This window comes from Cornus florida, unplaced genomic scaffold (genome assembly GCF_030987335.1).
Source record: "Cornus florida cultivar Cherokee Brave unplaced genomic scaffold, ASM3098733v1 CherokeeBrave_3.0.0_Hap2_Chr11, whole genome shotgun sequence".
Taxonomy (NCBI): Eukaryota; Viridiplantae; Streptophyta; class Magnoliopsida; order Cornales; family Cornaceae; genus Cornus; species Cornus florida.
Genome location: NW_026775581.1, coordinates 97,547,275 through 97,562,421, shown reverse-complemented (window position 1 = coordinate 97,562,421; position 15,147 = coordinate 97,547,275). Strand labels below are relative to the sequence as shown.

Sequence of the window (15,147 nt, the reverse complement as noted above, 5' to 3'; positions counted from 1 at the left end):
CTGGTTGGTAAATTTCTAACCGTTCAACCAGTCTTTTCTTAGTGGACCCAACGGTCTCAACAGCCGACAATGACCACGATTACCCCAAAATACTCATTCCCCTACCCTTTCAAATGGTAATATCTGCGCCAGTCCGAGGACAATCAGGTAAAATCAATTCCTCTTTATCCCGTCCCTCGATCGTTTAAACGTCGCCGTCATCTTCACTCTGGTTGAAGCAGCCTAGAGAGAGAAAGTAGATAGAGAGTAGAGAGAGAGAGAGAGAGAGCTGCATCTCCTGAAATAACTATCTACCTCCTCGAGCTTCGACTTTGCTTCGCTCCTTCGTTAACCCCTAATTTTTTTGAAACCCTAATTTTGAAATTCCTTGCGAAGAAGTAGCTACAGATATAACAATGGTGGGGTCGTCGCTTGGGGGCGTGCATGATCATCTCAAATTGGCGAGAGAGTACGCCGTTGAAGGCCTATACGACACTTCCATCATCTTCTTTGACGGTGCTATCGCTCAGATCAACAAGTACTCTCTTTCTCTCTCTATACATACGTATGAATGCACTTATATTTGTATTCTTTAAGTTCAAGTTTTTGTTTATGCATCATTTAATAATGTGGAATTCGAAGTTATTAGATGTTGTTAAGTGTAGAAGTAAGAAACTTATTCCGTTAGTGAATGGAAGTGAAATGCTTGATTAGGGGAATTAGTTGTATAATCTTCGATCTGGACTTGTTTATGATGCATTCGTGTGCTGATTTGCTTAAAAGAAATAAGTATTGCAGTTGTGAACCGTTTAGTTCAGCTCACTCCTATTTTGTTTTGTTGGGGAAAATTTTCAGGGGAATAATTCCGGGAATCTTATTCCCCAGAAAAAGAGTTCAGATGTTCACTTTGAATGGTTAAATTTCCCTTTAGAAGTTCTGTTTAGGAGACTGATTGAACAAATTAAATTTCCCAAGCTTCTGGATGACATATGTGTCATGTTAGTTGGTTCTTAAGAGGAAAAAAATTATGGTTCTTCGAGGAAAAATTGTTCCTTTGCGAAATTCTTAAAGGAAATATTTTCTAATGTAACAAAGGAATCGGTGTTATAGTCACGCACTGTTGCTTTTCTCATGAGATATTGAAACAAATATGTTTATACTTGTATTGTTTTCTTCTGTTTTTCTGTCCTATGCCGAAGTTCATTTTGTGAGGATCTCACATTTTTGTTGATTTGTTCTGTCTTCAGGCACTTAATCACGCTTGATGACCCATTAATTCGTGCAAAATGGATGAATGTAAAGAAAGCTCTCTCTGAAGAAACAGAGGTTGTTAAACAGTTGGATGCAGAGAAAAGGGCTTTCAAGGATATTCCTCTGGGTAGACGGCCTCCTTCACCTCCTATTTCAACTAAATCATCATTTGTTTTTCAACCATTAGACGAGTACCCAACTTCATCTGGTGCTTCAATGGATGATCCTGATGTATGGAGGCCACCTAGTCGAGATGCAACAGGTAGAAGACCCACAAGAGCTGGTCAAGTGGGAATGAGGAAGTCATCGCAAGATGCAACTTGGCCTCGTGGTTCTACCAGAGCTGGAACAACTGGTCGCGGAGCAAAAACAGGCGGTTCTAGTAAGTCGAATGTGGGAGTCCGAGCATCAACTACCGGAAAGAGAGGCACTGGATCAGGAAAATCCAACTCTGGCAAGTCAGATTCAGTGGTAAGTTCTACTGTTCTACTAGGCAAAATAATTTATCCAGTTATCCTTGAATTTATATGGTGCTTGGAGTTTATTCAATCATCGAGAACATATTGATAGTTATACTTGGGTTGTTGGGAAGGTTAAATGGATAAATAGTTCAACTAGCTAAATTTGATGGAGGATAATTTCCATTATTTTAAGAGCTCATTTTAGTTACTTTCCAAGTTATAGTTCAAATTAACATATCCTATTTGTTTTGTGTCAATTCACTCACTAGGATAAGAGTAATTGGCATTTTTGAGTTTGGACATCAAAGCTTAATTCTTAGTTTCCGCATCAAACCTAGTCCTGTTCAGAACGAAAGTGAAATACAAGAAGTTCACACCTCCTCTTTTATGTTTCATATGAGAGTTTTACTCTTGGAATTGCTTAAAATAGATATTTATTATTAAGGGTTGAATGGAGCAGTTTGCTTTTGTTGCCGTTGTCTGATGCTGCTTGAATTCTAAATCACCATGGGTTGACAGTACCTCAAATCTTAAAGTAATTATTTTTTCAATTGTCTGGACCTGGTTTCACCATGTGCACTAAAGAGAAAAAGTGACATGGTCCACATTGAGGGAACGGAAGTCCAAAACCAACATGGGTTTATATCACAAGAAAAAATATGATGGCATGTGATTTGACTAATGTTATGTCCAGGAAACCTGTAATCAACCCTGAATAACTAGAAAAAGGCTTTGTTGAGTTTAGTTTTGTCATGACCTGGTTTCCTTAAATTGTAATGTACAGAGTAAACCAGGTGCCCACAATCTAATGGTTGATTTACTGGTCCTTTAATAGTGTGTGGAGATTGTTATTGTGGTTGCTCTTTAACAGTGCACATTAATATACTTGAACGTGTCATTTATAGCATATGTTTTCATAAGGATGAAATTTTGTTTTCTTTAACATGTTGAATTTGCACCATGGATCTAACCTATTCCTTTGGAAGATATGGTTTTAGTAGAGGATGTTTCTTCAGCCTGTATTTTGTAATTGGGTACCATAAGTAAAGCTAAGAACGTGTGTAATTTTATGAGATTGTTTGTTGAATCTCGATATTGCATATCTTGTGGATAGAATCTTTTAGATTGTATATGTATCTCTCTATCTTTTTTAATTATTATTATTATATTCATTTACTTATTTTTTGGGCTATCCTTGTAATTAGAATTTAGTTGTTGCTAGAGTTTGGGAGAATTTTATCGCTTCTCATTTGTATCATGGGTATTTCAGTTACCTAATTTCAAGTTTGTTCAAGTCTTGTGTTCATTATTAGTTATTTCTCAGTTGTTTGTGCTTGGATTTCTGATTTCTGTTGTCGTCAGAATGGTGATGCTGAAGACGGAAAATCAAAGCGTGGACAGTATGAGGGGCCTGATTCAGATTTAGCTGCAATGCTTGAAAGGGATGTCTTGGAAACCACCCCTGGAGTGAGATGGGATGATGTTGCAGGGTTGAGTGAAGCAAAAAGACTTCTAGAGGAAGCTGTTGTTCTTCCTTTGTGGATGCCTGAATATTTCCAGGTATTCAAGATTAGTTGAAGCCAAATGATTATTGTCAATTCATAAATCTGACTTAAATCCTTATATTCAATGACATTAACAACATCTCTACTTCATCGTGGTGGGGGAGACAAGGATGCCTGGAGATAATTTATCATTACTCTCTCCGTCCCCAAAGAGTCTTATTTCTCATTCATCTTCACAATTCTTTTTCATTACGAAAGGTTGAAGCATCAAACGTTTTTGCTTTTTCATATTACCTCTATGTCCCTGGTACAATATGGCATTAAATGAGCAAAAGTGTGATTTATCATCAAGTAAGGAGGGTAGTTATGTAATACTAAATTTAAGTGCTATTTTGTCTATCCATTACTTGAGTAAAAAAATGGTGCTTCTAAATAAGTCACCTTTTGAGGGATAGAGACAGTACGATATGAAAATTTGAATTTTCTTTAGTATTTTCTGAAGCATCTCTAATGCCTTATAGACTGATTACCTCTAAGTTATGTCTAATCTTTCTTTACAGGCTGACTTATTTCTGTTCTTTGAATTTGCACTAATTAAAAAGAGATCCAAGAGCCATAAAAATCGTTCTAAATTGGACCCTGTAGTTAGTTTTGCCGATAGTTGGTAGTCTAAGAACTTTTACTTGTTTCTAATACTGCATTTGGCATACCTTAAGTAAGATAGTTTTTCTTGCCATACATTGATAGTTGTGTATATGTCTGTATGTATGCCTACACATGGTGAATCCAGTCAACTTTTCTTGCATATGCAGGGAATTAGGAGACCATGGAAAGGCGTTCTTATGTTTGGCCCTCCTGGAACTGGAAAGACACTTCTGGCAAAGGCAGTTGCTACAGAGTGTGGTACAACATTTTTCAATGTTTCTTCCGCTACATTGGCTTCGAAATGGCGTGGGGAGAGTGAACGCATGGTTCGATGCTTGTTTGAGCTTGCAAGAGCTTATGCTCCAAGTACAATATTCATTGATGAGATTGATTCTCTCTGCAATGCCCGGGGGTGAGTTTAATCCTTTTTGATGTGGTTTGAATTGTTAGCCTAGTTTTCATCGCAAAATTTTTATTTTAAATTTGTGTGCTGTTTCAGTATTACATAATATCTTAAATATGCATGTTATCGTCTCACATATATATGCATCTATTTTATCTATATGTAGACATGTGCACTTGTATTGTTTTAATATGTAGGCATTTCACTTGCATATGTTTATTATGGTTGCTGCATCTTCGTACGTACACGACATTGTATTTAGAACTTTCTCTCTCTCTCTCTCTCGTATATGTTCAATGAGATCCATTAGAAATAGTTTCATCATGCCATGTGTTATGAACTTTGAAGTGATTGTGTCACGTATAATAAATGCCCCTTCTGTGTTTTTGTTTAATCAATTGTATTATATGAATTCCTTTTCAAAAAAAAAAAAAAATTGTATTATATGAATGGCCTCACTTTTACAGGGCTTCAGGGGAGCATGAATCATCCAGAAGGGTTAAGTCTGAACTTCTAGTTCAGGTAGATGGTGTAAACAATACTTCCACTAATGAAGATGGAAGTCGCAAAATAGTGATGGTTTTGGCAGCTACTAACTTTCCGTGGGATATAGATGAGGCACTAAGGTTGTATCTCATTTTATTTGTTTAATACGCTTCCTCTTCATGCTTATTTTGTCAGCTAGATTTAACTACTTCATATATTAGTACCAAGCTGTTTGAGTGACAGATATTATTATATTGGTATATCAAGTAATGCTGATCTATCTGAGTGGGGATTTGTTTAATGCAGGAGGCGGCTGGAAAAGCGAATATATATTCCTCTTCCAAATTTTGAGAGCCGTAAGGAGCTTATACGGATTAATTTGAAAACTGTTGAGGTAAGGTGGCTTTGCAGACAGTTTTTTTAGTCATATTGTTGGAGTTGAAGATCTAACTCTCATATTAAAGTTTTATCTTAATTTTAATAATGATTAATTGCCTTTAGCATAAATATAGCAAAATGGATGAAACAGATAAATCATTTTCTTTCTTCTAATTGAAGCTGTAAATATAGTAATCCAGATGAGTAAATTGAAAGTTCAAGTTCTCATGTATTCATGCTCTTATTTTCATGCTGTAAGAGTGCACAAACCGTAAGAGTAAACTCAAAAGGTCTTCAATGCTGAATTTATGGCACAAAATGACAAACTAATAAACTCTTGTATTAACTAAATAATTTGTCAATTTTATAGAATTTATGGCATAACGCTCAGAGTTCCATCTCTTCCTGCTTGTGCAATACTAGATTTCAAGAATTAAAGGTCACGGTGAATTAGTGAGGTTCTGGACTTGCTCTGATAATATTCCTATAGGTGTTTTTTTTTTTTTTTAGTTCGTCACTTGTCAAAAAGTAGCAGTTGTCTTTTTGTTTTCCAGCTTAAATCTGAGTTGGATTTCTGCTGAGTAGTTAATGTAAGAAGGTAGGACTATTTGTTGTATTATAATGAACACTAAATTTCCTTTTTGTCGACCTAGAAACTAAGTGTACTTGACTAATATAATGCTAGAAACGCATCCTTAAATAATGAGTCATTACTTATGGACATGGAAATTTAGAGCACAAGAATTTGCACAACTATAGTTAGGAGTGTAGCAAAATGCTGTGACCATTTTAAAAGTTCGTATTAATGCCCAGTACGAGCATGCAAAAGTGCGGCAAGCTTGGAAGTTCCAAAGATGACTAGTAGGTTATCAATATAGCAAAGGGGAGGTTACCTCGTCCCAACAATATTCATCCAAGTAGTAGGGACTTAAATTTCAAGGGAGTCATTTATTTTGGAGGAAAATTATAACAACCGGCAAAGATAAACAGAATAAAATCTCAAGAATTTCACTCAATTGTCTACAAATTGGTTCGGGTTTCTCATTGGCCTTCCTTCACCTGTATCTAGGAGGTACTTTGCTCATTTCTATTTTTTGTTTTTCCTTTTTTTAGGTCATTGGAATTGAGAGGTATTTGCTCATTTTATATTCAAAACTGATAGTCTTGAACATGTTTAGGTACTTCAATTTGTATATTTACACGTGGTGCGATGGTGAGAGCATCTAATAATGCCCAACCACTTGGGTACTTGCAAAGTATAGTACCTCAAGGCTCAAGCCACCTTTTATTTGAAAGTCCTTCAAATAATTATATATTTCTCGCAATTGCTTTTTTGTCTATTTCTTAAGACAAAACTAATTAAATAGGGAATGAGCTACTAGCATACTCTAATGTATTCAGCTAAGAATATTATAGAACAAATAAACATGGTTATATCAGGGCTTTGTTAAATGAAATTGTGTTAGATTAATTATTCAAACTAATATAGTTCTATGTAGATATTTTCATGGGATGCATGTACAGTGAGATACCACTTCATAAGAAACTAAGGGCTAAAGATATCTAGTGAGCTCTAATCTCTTGGAGGAATGTCCTCAGACAAGTATACTTGGGATGATGATTCATATGCAATGGAGAATCGGAGATTAATCAGCACAAAACAGTATATGTAAAAATTAGAGGAAAATGATTTGCAGTCCTCTTTCTAAAGACTGGTATTTCTTGTTTAATACTGACATTTGGCTTACCCAGATGAATGCATAATGTTAATAGGGAAGTAGCATTTCTAAAAAAAATAAAAAAAATAAACTGATAACTACATATTATGGTGGACTGGTTTGTTTCAAAATATGTAAATGAAGAAAATGAGATAAACAACAGCAACAAGAAGATGAACTTTATTGGAAAATTAACAATAATGGTTGTGTTGCTGACATCAGAGAGTACAATTATACTGTTAATAACGAGTGTGATTAAATGGAGAAGAGCAGGGGCGGAGCCAGGATTCTTCATTTTGTGGGGGGGTGGCACAGTAGTAAAATTAAATTTTAAAAATAAATTAAAATAAATGTAATGATTTTTTTCCAATGCATTTTTAAAGTATATTTTTAGTAGCATGTCTATAAATGATACCAAAAGAAAAAATGGAGAGAAAAATAATTGGCAGACGATAAATGAGGTTATGAAGTGTGAACCATACTTTTTCTTCTCCTTTAATTCATAACAAATAATGTATATGCATATGAATAGATATATAAGAAAAAAAGTTATATGTACATATATAGGGGGAGTTCTAATATATATGTTGTAGCTAGCAATAATTACAATAATAATGACTAGATTTTTTACTAGATTTAAAATTTTAAAAGCAAGGACTAAAAGGTTTCATTCAAACCACCTTAATAACCATAAATAGGTAACTACAAAAAAGATTTTTTAAACAATTTGAGGGGACCAACTAGGTAACCTTAATAGAGTTTGGAGACAAATTTATGGGGGCCATGGCCCCACCCACCCACCCACCCACCCCTCCCTCAGTCCTGGAGAAGAATAATTATTGGTAATTGCTCGATTTGTACATCCAAGTAGAAAAATCAGGACGTGTAGGAGTGTAGTCAAAGATGAACTTCAATACCTCAAGAACGCACATAAGAACCTTTTTGAAATCGATGGAAGCGGTTGTGGTGCGATTTCTTGTTGGAACTGATGGTGTGCCTTTTGGGCTGCTGGATCTGTGCAATAAAGCAAACAAATTCTGATATGAATTGTTATGAGATATTAATCTCAAGCCTCTGCGTAAAAAGTTTGAAATCTGACCTTCTGTGTGGAAAATGTAGTTTGAGATTTCAAGGGATCGACAATCATACCTTTTGCGTGAATAGTTCATGTGGCTCTAAAAATTACGTGAAGAGAATGCCTTATCACTGTACAAAAGTATGATTGTGGTTGAACCCAGGTTTTCTTCATTATTAGAGCATGTACTTAAATGTGAGAGGCAATTATAGGAGTAAAATTGTAATAAGAAAATTGAAAAAAAAAAAAAAAAGCCTAACTTATAGTTTCTTCACTTTTATGTATAGTTAATTGCTTAGCACGTATCGTGTTCTTGTCATGTACTTTATAAATGTTTATTAATTATGTGGAATAATAACATTAACCATAACTTGGGTAGTATATTACATACTATTTGATATATTTTATTAATTAGGAAATAAAAGACATACAGTAATGGCAATAGTGTGTGTGTGGGGGGGGGGGGGGGGGGGGGGGGGGAGAGAGAGAGAGAGTACCTGCCAAAAAAAAGGACATGCTTGGAAGGGTCTGGCTAGTTGTCAACATCTAACGCACCAGTTAGCTATGTCGGTACTTGGTAAAGTCTCGTGTTCATTAGACTGAATTCAAGGCTCCCTCTCTAACATGGGACTTGAGATTTCAAATCTTGGTGGATTTTTTTTTTTTTGATAAGTAAAAATTTATTAAGAAAGCGCTTAGAAGGGGAGCGAACCCCAAGAAAAGGCCAAGGAGCCCCTCAAGCCTTTAAAGAGGAAAAAAAAACAATAATCTCCTCTACAGATCTATAATCTCTCCATGAAACCCAACAAAAAAGAGTGGAAATAATAGAGAACTTAAGCATAGAAATGAGCTTCTCCATCCTGTCGAAATAGCGCTGATTTCTCTTGAGCCAAATGCACCACCAAATATAAATAGGCGTAGCCCTCCAAGCGTCCTGAATGAGGGCCCCCACTGAAAAACCTCTCCAAGCCTCAATCAACCCTCTAGAGGAACAAGACATGACCCAAGGGATCCCAAACAAACCAAGCATTAAATCCCAACAGTTCCTAGCCATGTTGCAATGCAACAGAAGATGATCGACAGTCTCTTCATTGCTCTTACACAAATAACAACGATTCACAACCATCTGATTCCGTCTCCTTATCCTGGGTTAGAATCCTACCCAAGACAGAGGTCCAAGCAAAAAAGGCCACCTTGAGAGGGGCCTTAGAATGCCAAATAGACTTCCAAGGGAAAGGACTTCCAGCGCCAACTGTAAGACATCTGAAAAAGGACCAAACCTCGAAACGACCCTGAGAGTTAGGATTCCAAAGCCAACAATCCGAATCCCCAGCAAAAATCGCCTGTCGATACAATAACTCCAAAAAGCAAGTGACATCCTCAATTTCTCAGTCCTGAAAATGCCTCCTAAACTGAACATCCCAAGTCAGCCTCCCGTTATCAAGATGATAACAGTCAACCTCCATGACCTGCCTATGAGAAGCAATCCTGTAGAGCCGAGGGAAAGCAAGAGCAAGCGGATGCTCTCTACACCAAACATCCTCCCAAAATCTAATCCTCCTACCATCACGGATCCGAAAACGAACATGTTTGCTGAAATCATCCCACCCCTTCCGGATGAGAGTCTAAACCCCCATCCCTCTAGGACCACGCACCTTAAGAGAACTCCACACTCCACTGCTCTCCCCAAACCTCCAAAGCCATTTCCCAAGGAGAGCCTTGTTGAAAGGCAACAACTTCCTAATCCCTAAACCACCATTCCAAATTGGACGACACACTTGCTCCCAACGAACCAAATGATACCCCCCCCCAAAAGAGAAAATTACGCTGTAATCTTTCGATTTTCTCAGCCACAGAAGAAGGAATCTGAAAAAAAGAGATGAAATACGTGGGAAGACATGAAAGGGTACTCTTGATCAGAGTGACCCTACCCCCCTTGGAGAGTTACTGTTTCTTCCATTCCGCCAGTCTCTTCTCGAATGTATCAACAATCGGGTCCCAGCTTCCCACACACCTTGAAAGGACACCCAGGGGCAACCCCAAGTAAGAAATGGGAAACGAGCCAGTGCGACAACCAAAAATCTGAGCAAACATCTCAATCTCAGGGACCTCCCCAACCGGTACCAGAACACTTTTTCCGACATTGATCTTAAGCCCAGAGACCACTTGGAACCGGACCAAAACGCATCTTAGATATCTCAACTGGGACGCATTCGCATCGCAAAGCACCAAAGTATCATCAGCAAACATCAAATAGGAAATCTCCAACTGACTAGCGGCATCCCTGCCCACCCGAAAGCCACTCAAAAATCCCAACTCTACCGCCCTCTTAATCAATCTACTAAGAGCCTTCATCATAAAACGGAACAAGAAAGGAGAAAGTGGATCCCCTTGCCTTAAACCCCTTAAACTAGAGAAAAAAACGGTCGGAGCACCATTCACAAGGACAGAGAAACGAGCACAAGAAATGCAAAAAAAAATCCATTTCCTCCACCGCTCACCAAACCTATCCTCTCCATCAAGTAACAAAGGAAACTCCAGTTCATGTGATCGTACGCCTTCTCAATATCCAACTTACACAAAACACCCGGAACCCCACTACTCAACCCGGAGTAAACACATTCACTAGCAATGAGAACTGAATCTAAAATTTGACAACCGCCCACAAAAGCATTTTGAGAATCAGAAATGACATGATCCAAGACCTTCCTGAACCTAGAAGCCAGGACTTTAGCAATCAACTTATAAAGACACCCCACCAAACTAATAGGGCGAAAATCTCTAACATCTAGCGCCCCTCCCTTTTTCGGGATGAGAGAAACAAAAGCGGCATTCAAGCTCTTCTCAAAAGAGCCCTGGGCATGGAAAGGGTAGAAAGTACCCATCACCTCCGCACGAACCACCTCCCAACACTCCAACAGGAACCGCATGGAAAAACCATCAGGACCTGGGGTTTATCCTCGTTACAGCTCTTCAATGCAGACAAAACTTCCTCTTCAGAAAAAGGCTCTTCCGGAACAGAACACTCCTCACTCGAAATAGAATCAAAATGAAGCCCTGCAAGCAAGGGCCTCCAACCAGAAGATTCTGCAAACAACATCGAAAAGTAATTAACAAAACCCTTACAAATCTCCTCCTCCTTACAAAACATCTCCCCATCCACCTGAATCCTCCCAATGTGATTGTCCTTTCTATGAGCATTGGCAAGTCTATGGAAAAACTTAGTGTTGTTGTCGCCCTCCTTAAGCCATAGAGCTCTAGACTTTTGCCTCCACGAAATTTCTTTCATGACAGCAATCTCAGCAAATTCCGCCTGACACTCCACCCTCCTAAATTTCTGGGAATTCGATAAAATACCCTGACCCTCCATCCGATCAATCTCAGCAATCTCTGAAAAGACCCAATTCTTCCTCCACACCAGATTACTGAAGATCTCTTTGTTCCTAACTTTGAGATCATTTCAAAAGACGCAGCTTACTTGCAAAAGAAAAACTTGGGGTGCAAATCACACCATACCCCCCGCCCACCAGGATCGGACATGCTCCAGAAAACCATCAGCCCGAAGTCACATATTCTCAAATCTGAAAGGGGATCTTCTACTACGCAAACCCCTACAATCCAACATCAACAGAATATAATCATAAATAGGGCGAGCCAAAGTGGCCTGAACAACATCGGAGAATTTCTCCTCCCAATCACTTGACACTAGAAACCTATCAAGACAGAGAGGGTAGGAGGCGAACGACCATTAGACCAAGTGAAGGGACCACCCACCAAAGGCAAATCAAACAACCCAGCCTCATCAATGAACTCCGAGAAAGACTCCATGTCAAACGTCCATCTACCCCCCGTTGACCTTTCAAAAGGAGAACGAACAACATTAAAGTCTCCTTTGATACACCAAGGCAACGGCCATCTCCTTCGAACCTTACCCAACTCCTCCCAAAACAAATGACGCACACTATCCTCTGTAGGACCATAAATACCAGAAAATACCCAGCGGAAGCCATCCTCCAACAAAGAGAAAACGCAAGAGACAGAGAATAGCCCCACCTGAGAGTCCCCCAGAAAAGCCCAACGATTGTCCCACATAATCAGAATGCCACCCGACGAACCAACCGCATCCAAAGCAATCCACTCCACAAATCCCCCCCCCCCCCCCCCCCCCCCCCCCAGGCCCAACGATTGTCCCACATAATCAGAATGCCACCCGAAGAACCAACCGCATCCAAAGCAATCCACTCCACAAATCTCCCCCCCCCCCCCCCCCCCCCCCCCCTCTCTCCCACCTCAATCTACGCACAATCAAATCCGTCTCTAACACAGCAGGTAGCTATAGCTTAAAACACTGTACTAACACCTAATCAATGCCTAGAGAAAACAAATAATGGTAAAAAGAAGTGCAGCGTGAAAATACTTTGGAGATAGAAAAAGTAAATGGATGCAAGGGAAAACAATTTTGAGGGAATGGCTGCAACATCAGCAATGAAGAGGAATAATCTCTAGCACAATAGAGCTATTAATGCTCTGATCTGTTGTGATTCCTGAAATGAGTCAAAATTTGGTGCTGAAGTATAACTTGCACACACACACAAACACACATGCGGGATGTAAATGAATTTACATAAATGATGAAAATTTCGTACGGTTAACAACTAGCTTTGTTATTGATGTCACCAAGATTTGAAACCTCAAGTCCCACACTTCACTGCTAACACAATCCCTGTGAGGCTGACCTCAAGGGAGAATCAAATTCAAGATCTCCACCTTATAAGTGTAGTTCTTGACCAACTCTTCCACTCCACCCAAAGGGCGGGACACTCCTCTAGTCGCCCAAGACAGACAGAGAGGCCTATGTTTTTTTGCTACTGATGTGGATTCCCTTGACATTTGCCTCTGAGGCATTGAAAATTTAACTCACTTTCTGCATCCATGACATGAATAAAGCCAAGTCCATCTTAAATTTTAAAGTTCTGTTACTCTCTCTCCTTTTTCATTTTTGGTGGGTGGGGGGTTGAGGTTGGTTGCATCATTTCTAGGGATTTGAAGAACTAAGATTCCAAGATGCATGGTTCATTCTCTTCCTAGCTTTACCGAACTTAATGAGACAAGCTCTCGCACTTGCTATGTAAAATTAAGTGGAGCATACTTTTGTAATGTTGAAATCTTCCCTTTCAACTCCAGTTGGCCTTCTTGCTTATGCTCACTCTTTACTTTTTGGCTGTACCACTATTTTATTGGGGAAGTAATGAAGCAATATTTGTGATTAACATGAATAATTCAATTAAATTTCTCACAGGCTACACAAATTGTAAAATTGTGTGAAGAATAAAGCAACTATGATATAGTGTTTACCTCTTTTAACATGAACACTCTTTTTAACTAATCATATTTCCTTCTATATCAGGTGGCTCCTGATGTAAATATTGATGAAGTGGCTCGTCGAACAGAAGGATACAGCGGAGATGATCTCACAAACGTGTGCCGGGATGCCTCCTTAAATGGCATGAGACGTAAAATAGCAGGAAAAACACGTGACGAGATTAAGAACATGTCCAAGGATGAAATTTCAAATGACCCTGTGGCCATGTGTGACTTCGAAGAAGCCATAAAAAAGGTTCAACCAAGTGTTTCTGCTGCTGACATTGAACGACATGAGAAGTGGTTTTCAGAATTTGGATCTGCATGAAATCCCTTGTCTTATGATGTGTACCATTGTTTGGTGATTGTTTCTTCTATTTACTGACAGAGTGCTGAAATAGATCTCATTATTGTTGTGTTCTTGTGTATCTACACCCTCAAATGTATCATGTTTGCAAAATTCTTTGCTCATTCAATCTACTCATAGTAAATTCAAGACTTTCTTTTTGACCTCTCACTCTGTTTCTCTCATCCGCCATTGTTTTTTTAACACTTCAAAGACGGCTAAGGACTCCTTAACAGTGTACTTACTTTCTCCCATTCTTATTTTTCCCATCTCCTTTTGATTATGTAATATTAGCACATGTATATATGTATGAAGATATATATATATCTTTATCACATGATTCACGGCAGTTCACTAGTCTTTTTTGGTCTTGTTTTTGTTTCCTTTACTAGAATTGAATTGAGATTATAATGGTGTAGGACACAGCCATGGATCGAGTCTGGTGAAAGGTACAATCAAAATGGAAGGTAATGTTATGACTTATGAGGACAACTTGTTTGGGCTTCAGCTTTGGTTTGTTGGAATATGGCCTGCGATGCTCTTTTCTGGATATTAAGTAATACTGCAATTTCAATTCCAATGCGCAGATTGGGTGCTCATTAACTCAATTACTTGGGATTGGTTATTGAATCTCCTAAGGGCCACCCTCCCCATAATTTTTTTTGCCATGAATGTGGGACTGCATGTGGTCGGTGGTAAATTATGGGGGTGCTCCACACCAAATAATACAAAATAATAAGTCCTCACCCCCAAATAAAAAACCAACAACAATCGTTCAATAACAATTGACAATCGTGGGCTGGGCTAAAGTTCTCATCTCCAATTTGGGTTAGGTTAAGTTTGGGCTTGGTCTAGGTTGTTACCTTGTACAAACTGATCAATCCTAACGTTGACTCATCTTTGTTTGGGACAGGTATGTGAGCATTTTTATAGAATTAGGGTAGTTTATTTATTTATTTTATAATTTTAATTTTATTGACAAGAAATTCAGGCACTCATTTATTTTTACAGGAACTCTAACCCTCTCATTCTCTTTGGAAGGAGAATATATTCGGTGTGCTCAGTACATCGTTCATTCCCGCATGTGTAGTGCTAGCTAAACTTGGTACACATTATACTGGGTACATCGAATACCTTCTCCTTTAAAAGGTAGAGGAGATATCACTGGCATAGAGAATTTGTTTGGTTAAATTTTAGATAGCATTATTTTGGAATTCTATGGAAATTGTTTTATATTTCTATAAACTGTAATCATGCCCCTAATATATTTGACGTTGTTTTGTATAATGATTTTATACTCGAAGATAAAATTAGAGTTTTTACATTACACCATGATATGGACGAGTATTCATGATTAATATATATTCTTTTTCTTTATTGCAAAGAAAGAGTTCATAAGTGTGCAATTTCAGATTCTTAAGGCTTCATTTGGGTAGACACAGCAAGGGAGAAAAGGATAAGTTTTTTTTTTTTTTTTTTTTCCTTCTAATATTTTAATGCTCCGTCTAGTAAAAAGGAAAAAGAGTGAAGGGAAAAAAA

The 15,147-nt window shown here is 38.2% G+C and overlaps 1 protein-coding gene across 1 annotated transcript; it reads left to right on the top strand.

The window, feature by feature from the left end:
• Window positions 1-197: 197 nt before the first annotated feature.
• On the top strand, window positions 198-13,779 carry LOC132283097 (katanin p60 ATPase-containing subunit A1). Its single transcript, XM_059784989.1, has 7 exons — window positions 198-517; window positions 1,227-1,701; window positions 3,054-3,251; window positions 4,009-4,253; window positions 4,712-4,870; window positions 5,037-5,124; window positions 13,309-13,779. Exons 1-7 carry the CDS (start codon window positions 396-398, stop codon window positions 13,588-13,590), a joined length of 1,569 nt encoding a protein of 522 aa, XP_059640972.1. The 5' UTR covers window positions 198-395; the 3' UTR covers window positions 13,591-13,779.
• The last annotated feature ends 1,368 nt before the right edge of the window (window positions 13,780-15,147 follow it).